General features: G+C 52.8%; 8 protein-coding genes across 8 annotated transcripts; 4 read left to right on the top strand and 4 right to left on the bottom strand.

The window, feature by feature from the left end:
• Nucleotides 1-876: 876 nt before the first annotated feature.
• BBA_01136 (uncharacterized protein) lies at nucleotides 877-1,505 on the top strand (the record flags this gene model as incomplete). The annotated part of the gene is made up of 2 exons (XM_008596233.1): nucleotides 877-1,152; nucleotides 1,212-1,505. 2 exons carry the CDS (start codon nucleotides 877-879, stop codon nucleotides 1,503-1,505), a joined length of 570 nt encoding a protein of 189 aa, XP_008594455.1.
• Nucleotides 1,506-2,064: 559 nt separating this feature from the next.
• On the top strand, nucleotides 2,065-3,167 carry BBA_01135 (anion-transporting ATPase; the record flags this gene model as incomplete). Its single annotated transcript, XM_008596232.1, has 2 exons — nucleotides 2,065-2,451; nucleotides 2,532-3,167. The coding sequence occupies 2 exons, from the start codon at nucleotides 2,065-2,067 to the stop codon at nucleotides 3,165-3,167; spliced, it is 1,023 nt and encodes a 340-aa protein (XP_008594454.1).
• A 560-nt stretch (nucleotides 3,168-3,727) lies between these two features.
• Nucleotides 3,728-5,751, bottom strand: BBA_01134 (DWNN domain-containing protein; the record flags this gene model as incomplete). The annotated part of the gene is made up of 3 exons (XM_008596231.1): nucleotides 3,728-5,192; nucleotides 5,243-5,531; nucleotides 5,580-5,751. 3 exons carry the CDS (start codon nucleotides 5,749-5,751, stop codon nucleotides 3,728-3,730), a joined length of 1,926 nt encoding a protein of 641 aa, XP_008594453.1.
• Nucleotides 5,752-7,168: 1,417 nt separating this feature from the next.
• On the bottom strand, nucleotides 7,169-8,824 carry BBA_01133 (uncharacterized protein; the record flags this gene model as incomplete). Its single annotated transcript, XM_008596230.1, has 1 exon — nucleotides 7,169-8,824. One exon carries the CDS (start codon nucleotides 8,822-8,824, stop codon nucleotides 7,169-7,171), a length of 1,656 nt encoding a protein of 551 aa, XP_008594452.1.
• Nucleotides 8,825-9,256: 432 nt separating this feature from the next.
• Nucleotides 9,257-10,687, top strand: BBA_01132 (cytosolic non-specific dipeptidase; the record flags this gene model as incomplete). Its single annotated transcript, XM_008596229.1, has 1 exon — nucleotides 9,257-10,687. The coding sequence occupies one exon, from the start codon at nucleotides 9,257-9,259 to the stop codon at nucleotides 10,685-10,687; it is 1,431 nt and encodes a 476-aa protein (XP_008594451.1).
• A 325-nt stretch (nucleotides 10,688-11,012) lies between these two features.
• On the bottom strand, nucleotides 11,013-11,702 carry BBA_01131 (uncharacterized protein; the record flags this gene model as incomplete). The annotated part of the gene is made up of 1 exon (XM_008596228.1): nucleotides 11,013-11,702. The coding sequence occupies one exon, from the start codon at nucleotides 11,700-11,702 to the stop codon at nucleotides 11,013-11,015; it is 690 nt and encodes a 229-aa protein (XP_008594450.1).
• A 1,181-nt stretch (nucleotides 11,703-12,883) lies between these two features.
• BBA_01130 (uncharacterized protein) lies at nucleotides 12,884-13,308 on the bottom strand (the record flags this gene model as incomplete). Its single annotated transcript, XM_008596227.1, has 2 exons — nucleotides 12,884-13,003; nucleotides 13,114-13,308. 2 exons carry the CDS (start codon nucleotides 13,306-13,308, stop codon nucleotides 12,884-12,886), a joined length of 315 nt encoding a protein of 104 aa, XP_008594449.1.
• Nucleotides 13,309-17,104: 3,796 nt separating this feature from the next.
• Nucleotides 17,105-18,139, top strand: BBA_01129 (inversin protein alternative isoform; the record flags this gene model as incomplete). The annotated part of the gene is made up of 1 exon (XM_008596226.1): nucleotides 17,105-18,139. One exon carries the CDS (start codon nucleotides 17,105-17,107, stop codon nucleotides 18,137-18,139), a length of 1,035 nt encoding a protein of 344 aa, XP_008594448.1.
• Nucleotides 18,140-18,604: the final 465 nt, after the last annotated feature.

Below are 18,604 nucleotides of genomic sequence, written 5' to 3'. Positions count from 1 at the left end.
CCCCCCCCCCCCCCCCTCTTTCCCTTCCTTCCCGTTTAGATAGCTTCTAACATCTCTCTTTTCTGGTACTCCCACAACGACAGAACTCACAAACTAGACAATCACTTGATGATCATGTTCCCGGCAATAAGTAGCATTCATTTATGGAGTTTGCCTAGTCTCAGGATACCATGTCTCCGAACCTTCTTCTTGCAAGCGAGACTCTTCTTTCACACACTTCTCTTGGAAAGAATACTTTTTTCTGCCATCAGTCTATTCGCAACTGGGGCGCAGGATCAGGCCTCGCGTAATCCGAATCAAGCCCGCACCCTTTCCGCGCCCACGACCCAAAGTTGTCGAGCGAGTGGCTGGTTTTTCGAAGCAGATCATTCGGTAGTCTGACCAAACAAACGCAGACGCCGATTGCATATTGGAAATTTCGGCTGCATCTAACTTTGCCTCCTTCTGTGGCTCACTAGTGCCTTTTGGAAACGCAAGGATGTTATCCGTCTCGTGAGTAAGTAGTTCATGGTCTCGAACCAGGTGGGCTTTTGCGTCATGTAGAGGGGGCCGTACATTGTGTATGCCCACCAGACCGATCCTGACTATAACCTTTTTTTTATTAAGGATTATTTTGTCGACCTTTGCGTGTCACTTTCATGGCGTGCGTCTCGTGACGCCGGGGGAAACACCAACACATAAACACCAAACCGCCTTGCCCTCGGAGTAGCTTTAGTGGCGCAATACGTCCTCGCATAACTAAACTCAATACTTGAGCGCATGTATAAAAGTCGGACGCGTCCTCCTCTTGGACATCCTCCTGTCCATTTCACACCCAACAAACAAATTTGACTCGATTGAACTTTTCGTTACAAGGCACAAGTCTATTCGGAAACAATGAAGCTTTCTCTTATCCTCGCTGTCGTGTGCGCCTCCCTGGTCTCGGCCAAGAAGAAGCCAAAGAAGCCAAAGACGACGACGACGCGTATCCTGTTCACACCTACCTTTTTGCGAGAGCACTTTACCAAGGGATGGCGGGACCTGGACAAACCCATAACATGCGAGCAGTGCAAGAACATTTGCGCCGTAGCCCCCGTGCCAAAGTGGCTGGACACATATTATGCTTGCATCAAGGCCAAATGTCACGATCCCGTGAAGGGGAGAAAGCATTTGGTAAGCTATATGGAACTATAAGCTCACGTATTTCTGGCTAACAATCTCAACCCATTTAGTGCGTTGCTACCGACTGGGGTGTGTTTCCAAAGACAACCGCCAACGCGACTTCAACTTCCACGAGTGCAGCCTCAACCAAGGCAACCTCTACCACTCCAAGCTTCATCACCGTCACTTCGACCACTGCTCCAGGACCTACCTCTTCTCTGGCCACCGTCTCGTCTACAAGCACAAGCTCCGTCACCGCCGAGGCCTCTACCGCCACGAGCTCTTCAAGCCATAGTCTCCCTCCACTCCGTCCGAGCTTCATTACTTCTATGGCTTCAATGAGCATGGAAATTGACGATGAGTAAAATTCATAGCGAGATGAAGGCTATTAGAAGTGCTCGATTATTGATAAAGCTAGCACGCGTCTTGAGGTCATCTAATACTGGAAGGATCAAGGCGTGTTAATGCAGCGATACCAAGAATCATCTACACTCGTTTTTCAATAGTTTTTTCTTTTGTACCTTAGATCAGATTGACAAAACTTTTCAATAATCCCATTGCTGCTAAATATGTTTCATAAAGGTGTTATTATGTTTTTTCTTTTTAAAAAAAAAATCGTAACTCGGTTGAGCAATTCTAGCTCTCTTCCGTGATTCATGGAGGGGGCAAAAGGCGGTGCCCCTCCACACAAGCACAAGACGAGGCAGCAGCTGCCACCTATTTCTAGAACCCCCCACAAAACGTCACACTGCTTTCGCGATCAACTTTTGACTGCCTCGACGCTTTTCTTCCTCCTCTTCTCGCATCCAAATCTCGTTCTCTCCTCGCGTCACGAACCATACCGATAACACCCTTGCTTCTTTCCCACCAGCAGGTCTTTCTCGCCAGCAAAACCCCGCTGCAGTCGCCAGACCCCCCTCCCAAATGTCCTCCGCCGTCATCTCCGCCGACGAGGCGCTCGAGCCGTCGCTGCAGTCGCTGCTCGACCAGCGCTCGCTGCGATGGATTTTCGTCGGTGGCAAGGGCGGCGTCGGCAAGACGACGACATCGTGCTCGCTCGCCATCCAGCTCGCCAAGGTCCGCCGCTCCGTCCTGCTCATCTCGACCGACCCCGCCCACAACCTCTCAGACGCCTTTTCGCAAAAGTTTGGCAAGGAGGCCCGCCTCGTCAACGGCTTCGACAATCTCAGCGCCATGGAGATTGACCCCAACGGTAGCATGCAGGACCTTTTGGCCGGCCAGGCCGAGCAGGACGACGTCAATGCCATGGGCGGCGGCATGGGCGGCATGATGCAGGACCTCGCCTTTGCTGTAGGTCTCCCCTCCCCGCCCTCTACCCCCCTTCACCAGGAAAACATATTCCGTACTGACTTCTCATGCGTGCCGTTAAGATTCCTGGCATCGACGAAGCAATGTCTTTTGCCGAGGTCCTTAAGCAGGTCAAGTCCCTCTCCTACGAGACCATCGTCTTCGACACGGCCCCCACCGGCCACACCCTGCGCTTCCTACAGTTCCCCTCGGTCCTCGAAAAGGCCCTCGCCAAGGTCTCCCAGCTCTCCTCGCAGTACGGTCCACTGCTCAACGGCTTCCTCGGCGCCGGTGGCCAGCTCCCCAACGGCCAGAACCTCAACGACATGATGGAGAAGCTCGAGTCTCTCCGCGAGACCATTGCCGAGGTCAACACTCAATTCAAGGACGCCGACCTCACCACCTTTGTCTGCGTCTGCATCGCCGAGTTTCTCAGCCTCTACGAGACGGAGCGCATGATCCAGGAGCTCACCGGCTACGGCATCGACACCCACTCCATCGTCGTCAACCAACTCCTCTTTCCCAAAGCCGGCTCCGCCTGCGATCAATGCAACGCCCGCCGCAAGATGCAGACAAAGTACCTCGACCAGTACGAGGAGCTCTATGCCGAGGACTTCAACGTTGTCAAGATGCCCCTGCTCGTCGAAGAGGTCCGCGGAAAGGACAAGCTGGAAAAGTTTAGCGAAATGCTCGTCCACCCCTACGTTCCACCACAGTAGTGGTGCGCAACCAGGTCGCTGTAGTTTGGCCACGATTATATGAACATGAAAAAAAAAAAAAAAAAAAGAAATGTAGAAATAAATGGGTACTTTGACGTTTGGAGTCGACATTACTTGGAGAGCGATTTACGAATGAAGAGACAAGCATTCACGAAGCATTGGGCGAGGGTCGATAGACAAAGTCAATTTAAAAATACACTAAAATATCTGAAGAGACAAAGAAAAAGGGAAAGCACATCTTTTTTGCATTTCTCGACTTTTTGTTAATTTTTTTTATTCGTCATCCTTCTGGTAATAGAAAGATTACTGGCCCAAGAGTAATGTTCACCTCTTGTTGAGCCATGTCCATGCTGTAAAACAGAGCAGACTGTCAAGGTAGAATGACCTCGGAGGCGGCACACCACGTACCGCTCAAGCCCATCCGGAAATTTCCCTTCCCCCCCCAAAAAAAACGCCATGCTCCTCCGTATGCCCGTGTGTTTATATGTGAGTTTGTGTAAAAGTATGAAAAGAACAAAACGCCGTGCTTGAGCAGAATCGCACCAGAATCAGCGGCTCCTCTAGAGCTCCCTGTAGTCGCTTGGACGTACGCGACGTTGCTTGTTTTGCTGCCGATGGGGGTTCATAGGCTTGCGCATGTAAGCGTCATCTTCGCCGCCTCCGTTGACGCCTTGCTGCTGCTGGAAGCCATTGCCACCATTCTGGAACACGCCATTACCATTCATGTGGCTCATATTTCCTCCCATGCCCATGTTGCCCATTCCATTCATGCCCATTCCCCAGCTACCGTCACCAAAGCCATTGTTCATACCGTTGAACCCAGGCATACCCATCATGTTTGGCATTCCCATCATCGGCATCCCCATGTTGGGCATTCCCATGTTAGGCATCCCCATGCCCATACCCATGTTCATGTTGGGCACCCCCATCATGTTGGGCATCATCCCCATTCCATTGAACATCATGTTCATGTCCATGCCGTTCATGCCGTTCATACCGTTCATGCCATTCATCCCGTTCATGCCACTCATCGCGTTCATGCCATTCATGCCACCATTCATCATGCTGTTCATGTTTTGTTGGTTTTGCATGGCGCGAGGACCTTTGGGAATTTTAGGATTTTCCAACAGCTCGTCCGCAGGTCGCTTTTTCAATACAAGAGTATCTTTGTTGTCAGGGTTGCTCTTCTGGGACTTTCCGGAATCCGAGTCTTGTGTTGGAGACTTTGGTCGGTCTGATGACGGTGACTCTACTTCAACGTCCACAACTTCGCCGACTGGAGACTCTTGCTTGACGCCAGTATCTGTGGGCGTCTCAAGTGATTCGACAACGGCAGAAGTGGCATCTGTTTCCTTATCGTCAGTCTTTGCCTCCTCCTTTGGTGAGACGGCAGTCGACGGGTTGGCTTTGGCAGCCTCCTTTTCCTTTAAATATTCTCGAATACTCTTGGAAGCTTCCTCATCAGGTTGCAGGTCATCAAGAAGAACACCTTCTGTTCGGCAAGCCGGGCAGACGAAGTCACTGTCCATAAGAGCATTGCTGATGCAGTCGTTACAGAACGTCTTTTGGCAACAAGGCGTCTTCGTTGGGTCTATGAACATCCTTTTATCGATAGAACACTCCAATCCACGCTCCTGAATCTCCTTGTCGGCGGATTCATTTTCCTTCGAGGCCGAGGCCGACTTGGCAGCTTTGGCTTGATATTTTTCCCATGACGCCTTATCAGGCTCTGCAATGACAAAGTCGCCCTCGGCGTTCACCATGATGCCAGATGGTCTCTTGGACTCGTCACCCTCTGACTGGGCCTGGATGTCAGACTTGTCAACCTTTTGCAAGAACGAGCGCGGGATGCCTGTGGTACGCTTCACTCGAGGTCTATTATCAAAGTCGGGATCATCGTTTGTGGGACAGCTTTGGATCCAATGACCTTTGTTACCGCAACGATAGCAGATATATCCATTCGGTGGCTCATGGTCGGGCACATTGACCGGTCGTTTGGCACCGGGCTTGAAAACAGGTGCTTGGCTTTTAACGGTTAGTATTTCGCATCGCCTAGAGGACTGGGTTGAACCTACTGAGAGAGCTCTTCCTGCTGCGCTGACCATTGTTCCGTCTGAGCGGCGAACATAGCGGACATCTTTTCCTCCTCAGTCATGGCATTGTTCATTTGGCTGAGAGCAGTACCGGACGCCTTGAATGTCGACACTTTGGCAGTCTGCTCTTTGCGGCCGGCATTTTTAGCCGCGACGGGCATCTTGCCAGTGACATATCGAGCCGCTCTGCCTGCGCCAGGCTTAGAGGCAGGCTGGCGTCGAGCGATGACTGTAGTTGACCGAGGAATAATCGTTGTATCATCGTCGTAGACTGTCACAATTAGCTGTCGTCCACTGTGCGGAACGAAAATAGACTTACCCTCACTGTTGTCATCTGTATAGATTAAGAGGTCGAAATCTGTGCCGTCTCCCAGGCCGCTCTTGATGATGATCTCACGCTTGAGTTCAAACACTGAAATTCCAGTGCCATCAAACTCTACCCTCGTGGGCTCCTTCTGCGACTTGAATTTGAAGAAGACTGAAGATGCCATGTTTCCCTGTGTCGAATGAGAACTTGATTTGTCGAGGTGAGTTTATTTCCGGAGGGTGGATTGGCGTCTGCAATTCGAAATAGCTATCGATCTTTCTTCGCAACGGAATCAGTTTGTTTGTGACAAGGGAATAGTTCTTCTTTGTTTCTTTGATTGTTCCTCTCTTGCACTCAATCGCCTTTTCAGGTCAAATGGAAATAATAAATTGATTGTACTTGAAAGAAGAGACAAATGAAAAGGGAAAATGGGCACGACGATGAGTACACTTGGCCGAAGCCAGTAGGAAACGAACAGTCCCAGATTCCTCCTTACTATCAAAAGCAATCACGAAACCTCTGGCACCAGCGAACAACCTTGTTAGCGAATCTCAGTATCTATTAATCGTGTACTGATGCGAAAGCGACATGAGCTGGCTCGAGAGACGCAGCGAAAATCTGGGCGACGGGAAAATCTCGATCGCAGGTGTCGAAGAGAGCTACGAGACGGATGAAAAGACGAATAAGACAACTGAGAGCAGTCGGGTATGCCGTTATTGACAGCTCAGCAGATCGATTGATGAAATAGGGATAGAAAGGCACAGTGTGGTGGATGAAGATGAAATGAGGAGAAAGACGGGCGCAGCGGGCAGACTTAGGCCGAGGCGTCAGTGGCGTAGAATTAGGAGAGGAGGCCGGAGCGGAAAAACTAGCTCCGAGCGACCCGAACTTTGGGCCTGGTGGAATAGATGGATTTGTCACCAAGGACACCAAGGAGCTATGCGCACTACCCTGACCACGAAATGGCATGGCGAGGACGAAGCAAGAAGTGACCCTACAAAGCCTCGCAAAACAAGCAGAAACCTCGAAAGTACCTTGTGCCTTCTATAACCGAGTTGAGTGCAAATATTCGTTGAGTGGCGCTAGAAGCTGTCACCGACCCTAATCATCACCGTCGACGGAGCTGTCAATCGTAAATCACTGACTAAATCACTAACTAAATCACTAACTAAATCACTAAAGAAACGAATCTGTTCAGGGCAGAACCTAGAAATAAAATAAAGCAGCACTCACCAGCCGTACACTGTAGGGTCCACCCTTATTTTCTCCAACCAGCGAGTTTTTTTCCCTTTTTCTTAGCAGTCAGATCTGGTTACAGAGCGCACTTGGCCAAACATGACGGCCTTTTTTCTAACCACAACTCAAGACAGACACCCTGTGGTCCTGACGCGTACACAGCCTGGGTTATACATGCAAACTGCTACTACAGAGGTACTCGATAGGCTATTTAGCCTACTTAGGGTTATACAACAACAATAATAATATTTATGCGAATTATGGCCAACGAAGATAACTCTTTGAACCTTATCTTTGAAATAAATCTCTTTCTCGAATTGGCCACATTTACCTACGGAAGCATGCCGCTAGGTTGTGCCAACAGCTCATGTCCTGAGGGTCTCCAATTTCATCCTGCCGGTTTTCAGGGCCCAAACCCACAAACTGTCGATGAGAAGAATGTCGACAAAACTAAACACCAAGCTTCCGCCAAAAACAAAAGAGTGATATGTCCAAGCCCGCTCAGCGTTTAGGTTGGCCGTCTGACACACTATGGCCCATGGCAACACATAGAGTAGGTTACTCACTAAACTCTGCCATAGGTACCAGCGCGGTCTTGTTGCGAGGAGAACGGTAGCCATTTGCGTGGACATTGCATAGAAGATATAGCACCAATCGATAGTACGCCACATCATCGCTGTGATGTCGGCAACATCATCAGAGCCGGAAAGATATCGTGCAAAAGGTCGAGCACCAAAGAAGGACAAGAACAAACACACTGGGACCTCAAAGACTAGGGCTATTACAAGAGATGCCCCAGCTGGGCGCATTATAGACAGAGCCGTACGAATGTCGACAACAGGCTGCAACGTTGACGTGCCAATACTGTTTCTGAAGGCTCCCCACATGTGGCCGGTAAACGTGAGCGATGTCTGTTCCAGGGCTTGGACCGGTACCATAATCAGACCCCAGCGGATGGTATTGAACACTCCCCAGGCAGTTGCGTACGTGGATCCCATGGAGACAATGTTAGCGACGAGCCAGAGGTACAGAACATTTCTAATGGCGGATTCGATCAAGGTAAAGAGGCCAGGGCGCGCCAGTACAAGCAAGAGCCGAGGCGTAGGTCTGCTTGATTTGTGGCCAAAGTTATGGATCCTAGATGCGACGAGCGAGTTGCGCCAGAGGAAGTATACTGTGCCAGCCAGGGCGGATACGAGGTTACAGGAGAGTAGGATGGCAGCCTGATGCAGCACCGAGGGCGTGTGGTTCCCGACGTGGAATGGCGAAACGATCAAGAGGTCAAGGACAATATTGATGGCAAATTTGGCACTGCTGATGATGAAGGGAACATCCGGTCGGTCCAGAGCTCTTGTAGCAGAGGATACGGCCACCTCGACAGTGCTGCTCAACGCCGTAAAGGCGGTGATTCGTATGTAGGAGACGCTCACGGTTCGGATCTGGCCCGGAACAAAGGACTTGGCAAAAGCCGGGGCGGCAGCGGCAAAGGCGATGCTCATTACGAAGCCCAGGGCAGCCTGCGTGAGTATGAGCGTGTGGGTGAGGGCCAGGCGCTGGGCCAGACTCCGCGAGGCCTTGTCACCAATGATGACCCAGGCCGCGCGAGGAAGTCCTTCATTGATGATTTCGACAACAACGCCAATGTAGGTGTAGGTGTCGGTAGTTGAGACGAGGGAAGCGTCGATGCGAGCTACCCACAGCTTGGAAAGGGTGCTGTAGAGAGCTGGGAGGATAAAGGAGGCCAGATTGAACAACAGAGCCCGGCTGTAGGACCTGACGTAAGTCGAGTCGTTTGCCGCCACGCGAGCATCTTGAGGACCATCAGATCCATCATCATCAATGAGAATAGCCGTTGAAGATGCAGCCCTCGATTTCTTCTTGTTTCTGTTCTCAAGATGCGGTCCCATAATCTCGAGAAGCTGGTCGCTGGGGAGATTGCTATCAATGGCGGTGGTGGGGCTGTGGAGAACGGAAGAAACCACAAGAGGTGGCAGAGGGTCGGAGGTAGGTAGAGCTAACATTTGACAGAGCTGACCTGAGGCTACGGAGGCTAACGCTGCACCCAAGAGGAGATTGCTCCGTAACTACTGAAAAGAGGGCTTTGTCTACCTAGCTTGGAAAACAATTAGTCAAAAGTTCTTTTCAAGCTGTCCTTCATTGGGCCTGCTGCCGTCAATAACCGTCTCTGCCCCGCCATCTGCATTGAAATCCAACCTACATCACTCGCTGCTGGCGAACCATAGGTAGAAAAGAGGGAGGGCGACATGCCCCGCACTCAACTTGCACGTCTTGCCGTGGATTGCTGTCGTCAACCTCTACCCCGCCATATCACCACCTCTACCCGCCCGTTGCTGTCCATATCATCAAACTTCTCACCGTTGCGGATACCCTCATTGTCGACTACTCGCCGTTTCTATCTCACAGACTCCATTCGAGCCCACCAGGCACAGAAAATGGCACCCAACCTCGACGGATACTTCAAACAGGTTGACGACCTTGGCGACGCCTTCATTGAGCGTCTGCGCAAGGCCGTTGCCATCCCTTCCATCTCCGCCGAAGATGCCCGTCGCCCTGATGTCGTCCGTATGGGCAACTGGCTCGCCGCCGAGCTCAAGAGCCTGGGCGCCGAGGTCGAGCTGCGCCCGCTAGGAAAGCAGCCGCACAAGGAGCACCTCGAGCTGCCTCCCGTCGTCGTTGCCCGCTACGGCCGCGACACCGCCAAACGCACGATCCTTGTCTACGGCCACTACGATGTCCAGCCTGCCGACAAGAGCGACGGCTGGGCCACCGAGCCCTTTGAGCTGACCCTCGACGACAAGGGCCGCATGTTTGGCCGCGGCTCGACCGACGACAAGGGCCCCGTCCTCGGCTGGCTCAACGCCATTGAGGCACACCAAAAGGCCGGGGTCGACTTCCCCGTCAACCTGCTCATGTGCTTTGAGGGCATGGAGGAGTACGGCTCAGAGGGTCTCGACGACTTCATCCGCGCCGAGGCCGGCAAGTACTTTGCCGACACTGACGCCGTCTGCATCTCCGACAACTACTGGCTCGGAACGGAGAAGCCATGCCTGACCTACGGCCTCCGCGGCTGCAACTACTACTCCGTCGAGGTCTCCGGCCCCGCTGCCGATCTCCACAGCGGCGTCTTTGGTGGCCAGGCCCACGAGCCCATGACCGACGTTGCTCACATCTTCAGCAAGCTCGTTGACAGCAAGGGCAACATCTTGATCCCCGGCATCTCCGAGCAGGTTGCTCCCGTCACCGCCGACGAAGAGTCCCTCTATAGCTCCATCGCCTTCACCATGGCCAACCTGCACGAATCTCTTGGCAGCAAAACCACCATCCACGAAACTGAGAAGCCGACTCTTATGGCTCGCTGGCGCTACCCTTCGCTCTCTCTGCACGGTATTGAGGGTGCCTTTGCCTCCCCCGGCGCCAAGACTGTCATTCCCGCCAAGGTCATTGGCAAGTTCTCCATCCGCACCGTCCCTGACATGGACATTGACAAGACCAACGCCGCTGTCATCAAGTACATCCAGGACGAGTTCGCCAAGCTCAACAGCAAGAATACCCTCAAGGCCGAGTGTATGCACGCCGGCAAGTGGTGGGTTGCCTCGCCCAAACACTGGAACTTTTCCGCCGCTGCCAAGGCCGTCGAGCGCGTCTGGGGTGTCGCCCCTGACTTTACTCGTGAGGGCGGCAGTATCCCCGTCACTCTCACCTTTGAAGAGGCTACTGGCAAGAACGTCCTTCTGCTGCCCATGGGTAGCTCCACTGACGGCGCTCACTCCATCAACGAGAAGCTTGACAAGCGCAACTACATTGAGGGCATCAAGCTGCTTGGCGCATACCTGCACTATGTTGCCGAAGAGCCCCAGACATAAGAGGCAAAGCAGAACAAATTTAAAAAAAGGAAAAAGAAGAAGCATTATTCACCCGCGAGCAATGTACATTAGATTAGCCACATGAATATGACAGGTTCTCGCTGCAGTGTTGACGAGATTCACTGTGAATGTTCGACCGCATTCAATCATCATTAACAGTTTTGAGGCAGCGACCGAGTCGACCGCTTGTCTGCCTGGTCCTGATTCTCGATATAGCTATTTGAACGCTATCAGCTGGAGCCCGCTATAGAATGCTGAATATTGTCCAAAAATGAATCAAAACTCCAATGCTAATGATTCGGCAGAAACGCGAGGCTTTCCAGGATTAGGCGTCCGTGTTATCGAGAATGACCCAGCTCTCTAAAGTGGCGTCTCCCATCTCTTGGATCGCTCGCAACGCCGGCGAGGTGAGCGTCGAACTCGCATCTGCTGCGTCCGCCTCGGACATTGACAGTGCTAGGCCGTACTTTATCAGGCTCTCGTCTTCGCCAAGGTCCAAATATGAAAGACTCGGCGACGCGGCGCTACCCGTGCCACCGTGCTTTCGCGCCCGCGGCTTTGCGGGGCGAATCACGTAGCTTGGCTCGTCGTGCGAGATGTTGTCGAGGGTAAGTCGGCGGTCGCGTGGGCTCGCGTCGTCGTACAGCAGACCGACTTTGCGCAGCGCAGCAATCTGCGCCTTCTCAGCGATGTTGTCTGCCGACTCCGTGTGTACGTTGGGTGTGGTGCGTGCGGTCGTAGCCGCGGCTGCGGCCCTGGATGTGTTTTGGCTGTTGTCGTCGCAGGGCATGCGCACCTTGCTCTTGGCTAGCGCCATGTCGTCGTCGAGGTCGGCCGCCGTGTAGCGGTCGCGCTTGGACATGCGGCGTACGCTGCCGCGTTTGCCCGAGGGGGTGCTCTTCGCGGCTGAGGCAACAGGGTGCGACTGCAAGGAGTCGGTGGATAATAGCTTGGGAGAATCGCGGGCGTTTGGGATATGGCGGTTCTCAGTGACCGAGGGTGGAAGAGTCGTCATGGCGGATTACGCTTTTGTAAATGGTTTTTGGTTTGTTGGTGGTTTCTCTCACAATTTCGAGTAATCGACGAAGTGACAGCTGCGTGTAAGCCGAGGTGGCAAATTTGTGGTGGGAGACTGATCGTAGAGCTTGAGAAGAGAGAGATGAGAGAGAAAAGATGAGAGAGAAAAGATGAGGAGAAGTTGTTTTATAGAGTATTTCAAGATCTAGAATCTCATACTGAATTATTCACCTCATGGATAGCAGCCTAGAAGGGCAGCCTTGCGCTGCTATTGCGAGCAATCATATGTTGGCGCTGTCCACCCCAGTCAATGAGTCACTCACCAGTGAGTCAAGTCGCGCCAGGACAGCCAACTAGTTATTAACGCCATCAGGCAACACGGCACTCTATTTTGGCACAGCCGCTTTGAATCGCCGGAAGAATTGATGCGTGTGACAGACTTGTCTTGGAAAGGGTATGGCTATTGCTGACGGGTGGTGCACGCAAGGTTGCCGGCAAGAAGCAACGTCTACGAGCTCTCACAATTGTCAACCTTTGAGATAGTCTCGCCTACTTTTGAGTCAGGAAGCAACTAAAGTAATTCTCATAGTCGCAGGTACCTTGCCGCTCTTGTTTTCAGTTGGCCACCAGATGAGGCAAAAGGTTGCCTTACCACAAGCGGCGCCTTCTCACATTTGTGATGCAATATAGCCTTTCTGCTCAGCCATCGAAAAGTATCAGAGAATATACGTTTCCACAACTTCTGCAGCAGCCCGCAGGGGGGCCGCGGCCTTGTCATGCAGCATGAAGGTATCAAACTTGGGCACCGCCGGCCTATCATGCTTCCTTGACCAAAAGCAAACCCCCAGATTCACACTCTCTGCGCCATCGTCCTTTACCATCTGATCGATACTATCCAGTTACTATTTTGGACTCTGTCTCGGACTACCAGTAGGTAATCTCTTTGAAAAACCACATCACCAATAAGCGTCTGCTCCGCCTCCATCAGCATCGGCACCGCCACCTCGAGGGACCCCGCGCACCTTAAGCTCACAGATACAGCATACCCATAGTCACCTTTGTGCACCATCATGACATTGCTTGAGCCCCTGGGACGTAATTGCCGCCCCGGTGGGAGTCCGCGAGTGCGCAGCAGGCGGGAATCGCCACGTCTTGGATGCAAAGGGATGCGGCGCGGTGTCAGATGTTGGAGACGATGATGAGAAAGTCGGTGCGGGCGCGCTCGAGGCTGCGGGCTTTGGTGACGTGGTAGGCATCACCCTCGTCACACGACGTAATGTAGAAATCAGCTGCCTGTTTCTATAGAACGTATAGTTTGCCCCTATTCACGACCGGAAATGGGGAATTTCGGCTCATACTGTGTACGTTGATCATCGACACGGGCATGCGACGCGTCGACGCGAACTGACAGCCATTGCAATGATTTTCAAATACTCACTGATACATCCTAGGTATGCGAAGATATTAAAAGGTGTCTTCGCGCATGCGTCGAATGCCTCTCGCAGATGGGCCTCGTAGGCATATCCACGAATCCCATCCCTTGCAAGGATGGTGTCTTGGAGGAGTTCGCTGCCGCCACACTCGAGAGCACCGACGCCGAGCATGCTTCCGACTCTTCAAAGATTCTGCATGACGCATGTCCGCAAATTCGGAGCTCTGCATCGGCAGATACCTACTCGCCGATGAGATGGGCTGGGTATGTAGAGTGCCTCCCCTCGTAGTGCTAGGCGAGCCACTCGGACTGTTCAAGAGAGGCTGTGAATTAGGCCCATGGTGCGTTTTATCGAGTACATGACCGATAACCTCGGCAAAGGGAATATGACCATCAACAAGGCCAGACTTACGCGCCCATCTGCGACCAAGGCTGCTCCTGGACTTCATGAGGAGTGTTAAAATGTTGGGCCTTGTGGAAAAGACGAGGTCACTATGAACTCGAAACCGACTACTGCAAGTGAAAAAATATGAGCAAAACAGGTGGTTTGTAGCGATCCGGCCTGTTGGGTTGCACCTATTTAGCCCTGCCGCGATACACATACCCGACAGAGCGATTGCGTATTGTTCTCAAGCACCACGACTCACCAACAACACAAACGAAAACGTCATATGCGGTTCATACTGATAATTTTTGCATAGAAGACAATGTGCAAATAGTGACGTCGTACACGTCTGCGACTTGTAAGAAGACTTTGACTAGCTGCCAGAGGAATAACATACATTGATCGGCAGCCGTGGCATTGCGCTGCGAGGTGAGCAGAAACAGAAGATGTGAGTTCCACTTCACCAGGAAGACGTGCACCCGAAAGTCATCATTCAGGCCCTGCGCGCGCACTTTTCGCCAAACGGGACTTGGCCAACAATGTATTGTCAGCGCTTGGCGTGTCTACAGAGTCGCACGCTGTCAAGAAGCTCTTAGCCTCGGAGAACTATACAAGAAATGTAGCACGACAGCCAATTTTGTTCAGCAGAGTATTACTCCAGCGCAATCTGGACCCGGCGTCTTCTGGTCCTCACCGGCGCTATAACCGTGCCAGCTGTTCTCCAACTCTTCATCCCTTACTGGCTACGCTGGATGGCTGGCTATCGCCCTCAAGGGTACCACGACAGGTAGGCAGATCGGTATCGCTTTCGACGTTATTTTGACAGTGAACATCTACATCCTCTGCCTCATCGGTACTTTTACTAGCCTTCGAGACATCTCTTGGTCGCCGCACTCAGCCGTGTAGGCTTGTTAAGTTTCTTCTCAGGACCGGCAGCCTTGCCCGGCCACTTCTCATGCAATCCCTCATCATCATGGACAGCCATGTAATGCGAGTCCTTTCTGGCGGTAGGCTGGTGGGGTCCAATCCCCAGGGAGTTGAGTGCGAAGAAAGGTGGTGCATATCGAGCCCTTTTCTCTGTAAGAAATGAGTTTGTACTCTGCGGTGATTTGCGACAGGCAGGCGTGCAATTTGAATTGTTCAACTTCGGCCTGTATCCGGTGGAGAACGATGACGCAGAAGATCTGCACAGCTTATCCTGGACATGTTTGTGATAGTGTTGACTTGCGCCCTAATCGTAAGGTTTGCCTCGTTGGCGGCCTGCGAATACGCTGGGGGTCTGAGATCTACATCTCATCCAGGCGTCGCCTCTAACCGGCCACGTTGTCTGTGACAAGTCGTGGTGCTAATTTGGTGGCAGATAACAAACCGATGTCTCACTGAAATAATCATGTAATTTTTAGAAACATTTCTGCATGTCTTGATTTGGGTGGCTGACCGAGGGGCAAGGTTCCGCTGGCGGGCTGTGCTGCTGTGCAAGTGCCAAGAAGCGTGAAGAGGTCGTTACCGAGTGGCCGGATATCTGCAATGTGGAGAGTGAAGACCACACCGTCAACGTAGTAATCCCGAAATAGACATTGTACACAGTGACGTGTTAAGCTTAACTTGAAGTTTTGACTTTTCCTTTATGACAGCATGAAATTTGAAATCCTGTCGAGAGTGACTTGATCCATGTGCATTTTGTTGGCCAGTGCGCTGGGGCTGATATACGACGACCCTCCATCTTCGGCGGTGGCGCGTCGTCCGTTGTGCGCAAGGTTGAGAAGCGTGGGCTGGAGTTGGGGAAGCTGCAAACTTAAACCCGTGTCCGGAAGGCAGAAGGACGCATCATTGGCGGAAATCAGCCGAGGGTAAGTTTGAATGTGAAACACAGCAACAACAGCTGTATGATCAGGTTGATAATGCAGGTCTCACAGGTCAAATAGCAGAAGTGATAGTCGACCAGCGACTTCAGCTGGAGTATGCCACGTGCAGTGTTGACTCTGGGTTGGAAAGTAGCATATGGTAGACTTGCTCGATTGAGAAATGAGCAGCAATTCCGCGCCATTGATAGCAGGGGGGAAGGGGGGCGGCAACCATACTGATAGTATCACATGGGACATGTCTATTGTTGTGCGGGGGAGGCGCTCATGATGCCACCAGTTGGAGTTTGATTGGGGATTTGCGCCATGTTGAAGCATCTCGTACATGATTTAGGAGCGCCACGCCGAGACGGCAGCGCCTCGGCTGCCACATCGACCGAGCTCAGGCTTGACCCTGGAGAATTTGTACAGAGCAAGCGATACGTCAACATTCATCTCTGTGGCCTGGTCGCCTTCACAAATGCCCTACTGCAAGCTGCGAAATGGCAATGCGGCTCGGCCGTAAAGCCCAAGATGCTCAGATGCTAGTAGAATGCGTGCGTCTGAGTTTGGGTACGTTCGGAAGCCAGAAAAAGAGCCGTCGTTAAAAACGCTGCGGCTCACAAGCCAAGCTGTTTAGGCCAGTAGGCTCGTGCTGTAAAATAGCGAGCGATGGGCCTGGGCCGGACCAAAGGATGCTTCCTCTTTGGGGCCAGTCTGAGTCGCGGCTTGAGGCTGCCAGGGTCCAGATCCAGGGCGGAACACCGAGATGAGGTGGAAAGTCCGAAGACGTGCAGGCAACAAGTTTCAACACAACGTCTAGTGGATGAGTAGCCAGGGTCTCTGTACGGATAGAACAAATGACATGTCCCTAGCCAGGTACTGCGGCGTGCGCGGCAGCGATGCTTGAATGTGATTCTCGAGAGGCAGTGGGCGGTGAAGTGCCTTCGGGGCTCTGTGGTGGAGACTTATTGGGAAGTGCGGAATTCAAGATACTATTCTTGGGTGGCTAAAGGAGGGCACTGGTAAATGCAACGCGGATGCAGGGCGGATAGACTGATTGGTTGTATTGCGATGGCTGAGATGGGAAAAAGAGTTGCAGCTAGCGATTCGGGAAGAAGGGAAGAAAGGTCCGGGAGGCGGGTGGTTGTGTGGTGTCGTCAATGCCAATGGCATCCTGTCGCAGCGTTGCGTGATGTCACAGGCCAAACCAGGCCATTGCCAGCTGGCAGTTGGCAGCCAGCTGGCAGGTCGCCGTTTTGCTGTCAACAGCCCGTTTGCAAGTTGATTACAGCCCGTTTGCAGGTACTGCTTGGCAAGTTGCAGTGGTCCTCAGTAGGTGCTTAGCGGGTGTTCAGTGGACGTAGGTACCTGGCACCATCTGTGCAGCACCTGGCGTTTCGGCTCCGCTCGGGTAGAGCGGCAGGTGTCACCCAGCCTGGCAGCCCTGGCTCTGCCTGGCTTGCCTTTGGTCCAAGGCCACTCTCCCGTCGGCCAAAGCTCCGGCCAGGCCAAAACAACTGGCGTTCTCGGACAAGCAACAAGCCTGGCCTCCCTCGTGAATAAAGACTCGGCCACCCTCCTCCGCCTCTTCCAATATATGTTCTCAACTCATCCACGCAACCCTATTATTCTTTCTCCCCTCTTCTTAGTATTTTGTGGTTACTGATATCCATAATCGACTTCACACCTCTCACTTACACCACACAACGCTGCATCCATACTCAAGCTGATCTTACACCATGAGCCTCGACACCCTACCAACAGAGCTGCAGCTCCAGATTGTGGCACAGCTCTCCAAAGTCTCCAATATCAATGCTCTCTCCCAAGTCAACCGCAGCTACTACAACTTGCTTGTCAACCACCTCTACACCGTCGACGAGCTTACCCTCCAAAAAGATGCCTTGCGCTGGGCCCTCACACATCAAAACGGCGGCACGTTACAGCGCTGGCGAGAGGCTGGCCTTGACATTAACCGCATGCGCCGCAACAACACCCGCCCTCTCATCGAGGCCATGAAGGCCGGCTCCGACTGGGCCACCTGGCAAATCCTTCACCTCGGCGCCAATATTCACATTGCCGACAACCAAGGCCGAACACCCCTCCACCTCGCCTGCGCCGACGACTTTCAACGGCCAGACCTCGTCCGCTACATGCTCGCCCAGGGCGCCAACTCTTCCGCTACGACTCGCGCAAAGGAAACGCCTCTTTTCATGGCCATCCGCTGCGGCAACGCCGAAATTGTTGAGGCTTTGCTAGAAAATGGTGCCGATCATGCCGCCAAGGATCGCATGGGCTGTGCGCCGCTGCATGAGGTCATTGAGAATGGCCGTGTCGAGATTGCCCAGCTGCTGCTTCAGCACGGCGCAAACCCATCGCTGCCGCGACCGCTGACAGGCGAGACCCCGCTACACACTGCTATTTTGACGGGCTCGCTCGACATGATAAAGCTGCTTGTTGACAGCGGTGCTGACCTGGCGGCCGAGTATAACGACTTTACGCCTCTCCTTCTCGCTTGCCAGGACGGCAGCGTTGATGTGGTGCGTTGGATGTTGCAGAACGGCGTCGATGTCCAGAGCAACACCAACAAGCGAGGCCTCACACCCCTGCACGCTGCAGCCATGGGGGGTTCCGATGAGGTTGTCAGGATACTGCTCCAACATCAAGCGCCTGACATGCTCACCGTCCCGGACCAGTATGGCGATACGCCCGTGACGGTGGCCTCTCGCTACAAGCACGACAGCCTCGCCAGAATGATGGTGCAGCTCGTCAACTAGGGGGGCTTACCGGGACGAGGCTTTTCTCCGAGCCAACGAAGCCGTCTGAGCCGAAAACATTTTGGCTGTTTTCGGTCCAAGGGGAGGCAATGCGGCTCGCGACAAGTACGTCACAGGAGGCTAGATGAGGTTGCAGTCGCTGCGCCGGGCCCCGTTCTGAAGCCCGATATTGTGGAGTCGTCAATACAACTCCCCATCTGCAGTGGCCCAGCGGCGGTGATGAATAGCGTCACCACCACTGGCCTGAGTTCGGGTTGGTAGTCACTGCGTGTACGATTTTTCTTTTTTTCCCCCTGAGACTATCTACGGATAGGGGATTGGCATATATTTCTTTCTTTGGCGTTGTGTGTCTGGGTAGCGAGCAGCATTTGATTAAGCATTTACATACTGAAATGAGACATTACTTACTACATTGGCAACTACATACATGATGTGTCCAAGACAGATTGGCGAAATCAGGTGCCA

The sequence above is a fragment of the Beauveria bassiana genome, assembly GCF_000280675.1.
Source record: "Beauveria bassiana ARSEF 2860 unplaced genomic scaffold BBA_S00002, whole genome shotgun sequence".
Taxonomy (NCBI): Eukaryota; Fungi; Ascomycota; class Sordariomycetes; order Hypocreales; family Cordycipitaceae; genus Beauveria; species Beauveria bassiana.
This window is presented reverse-complemented; position numbering and strand designations above follow the sequence as displayed.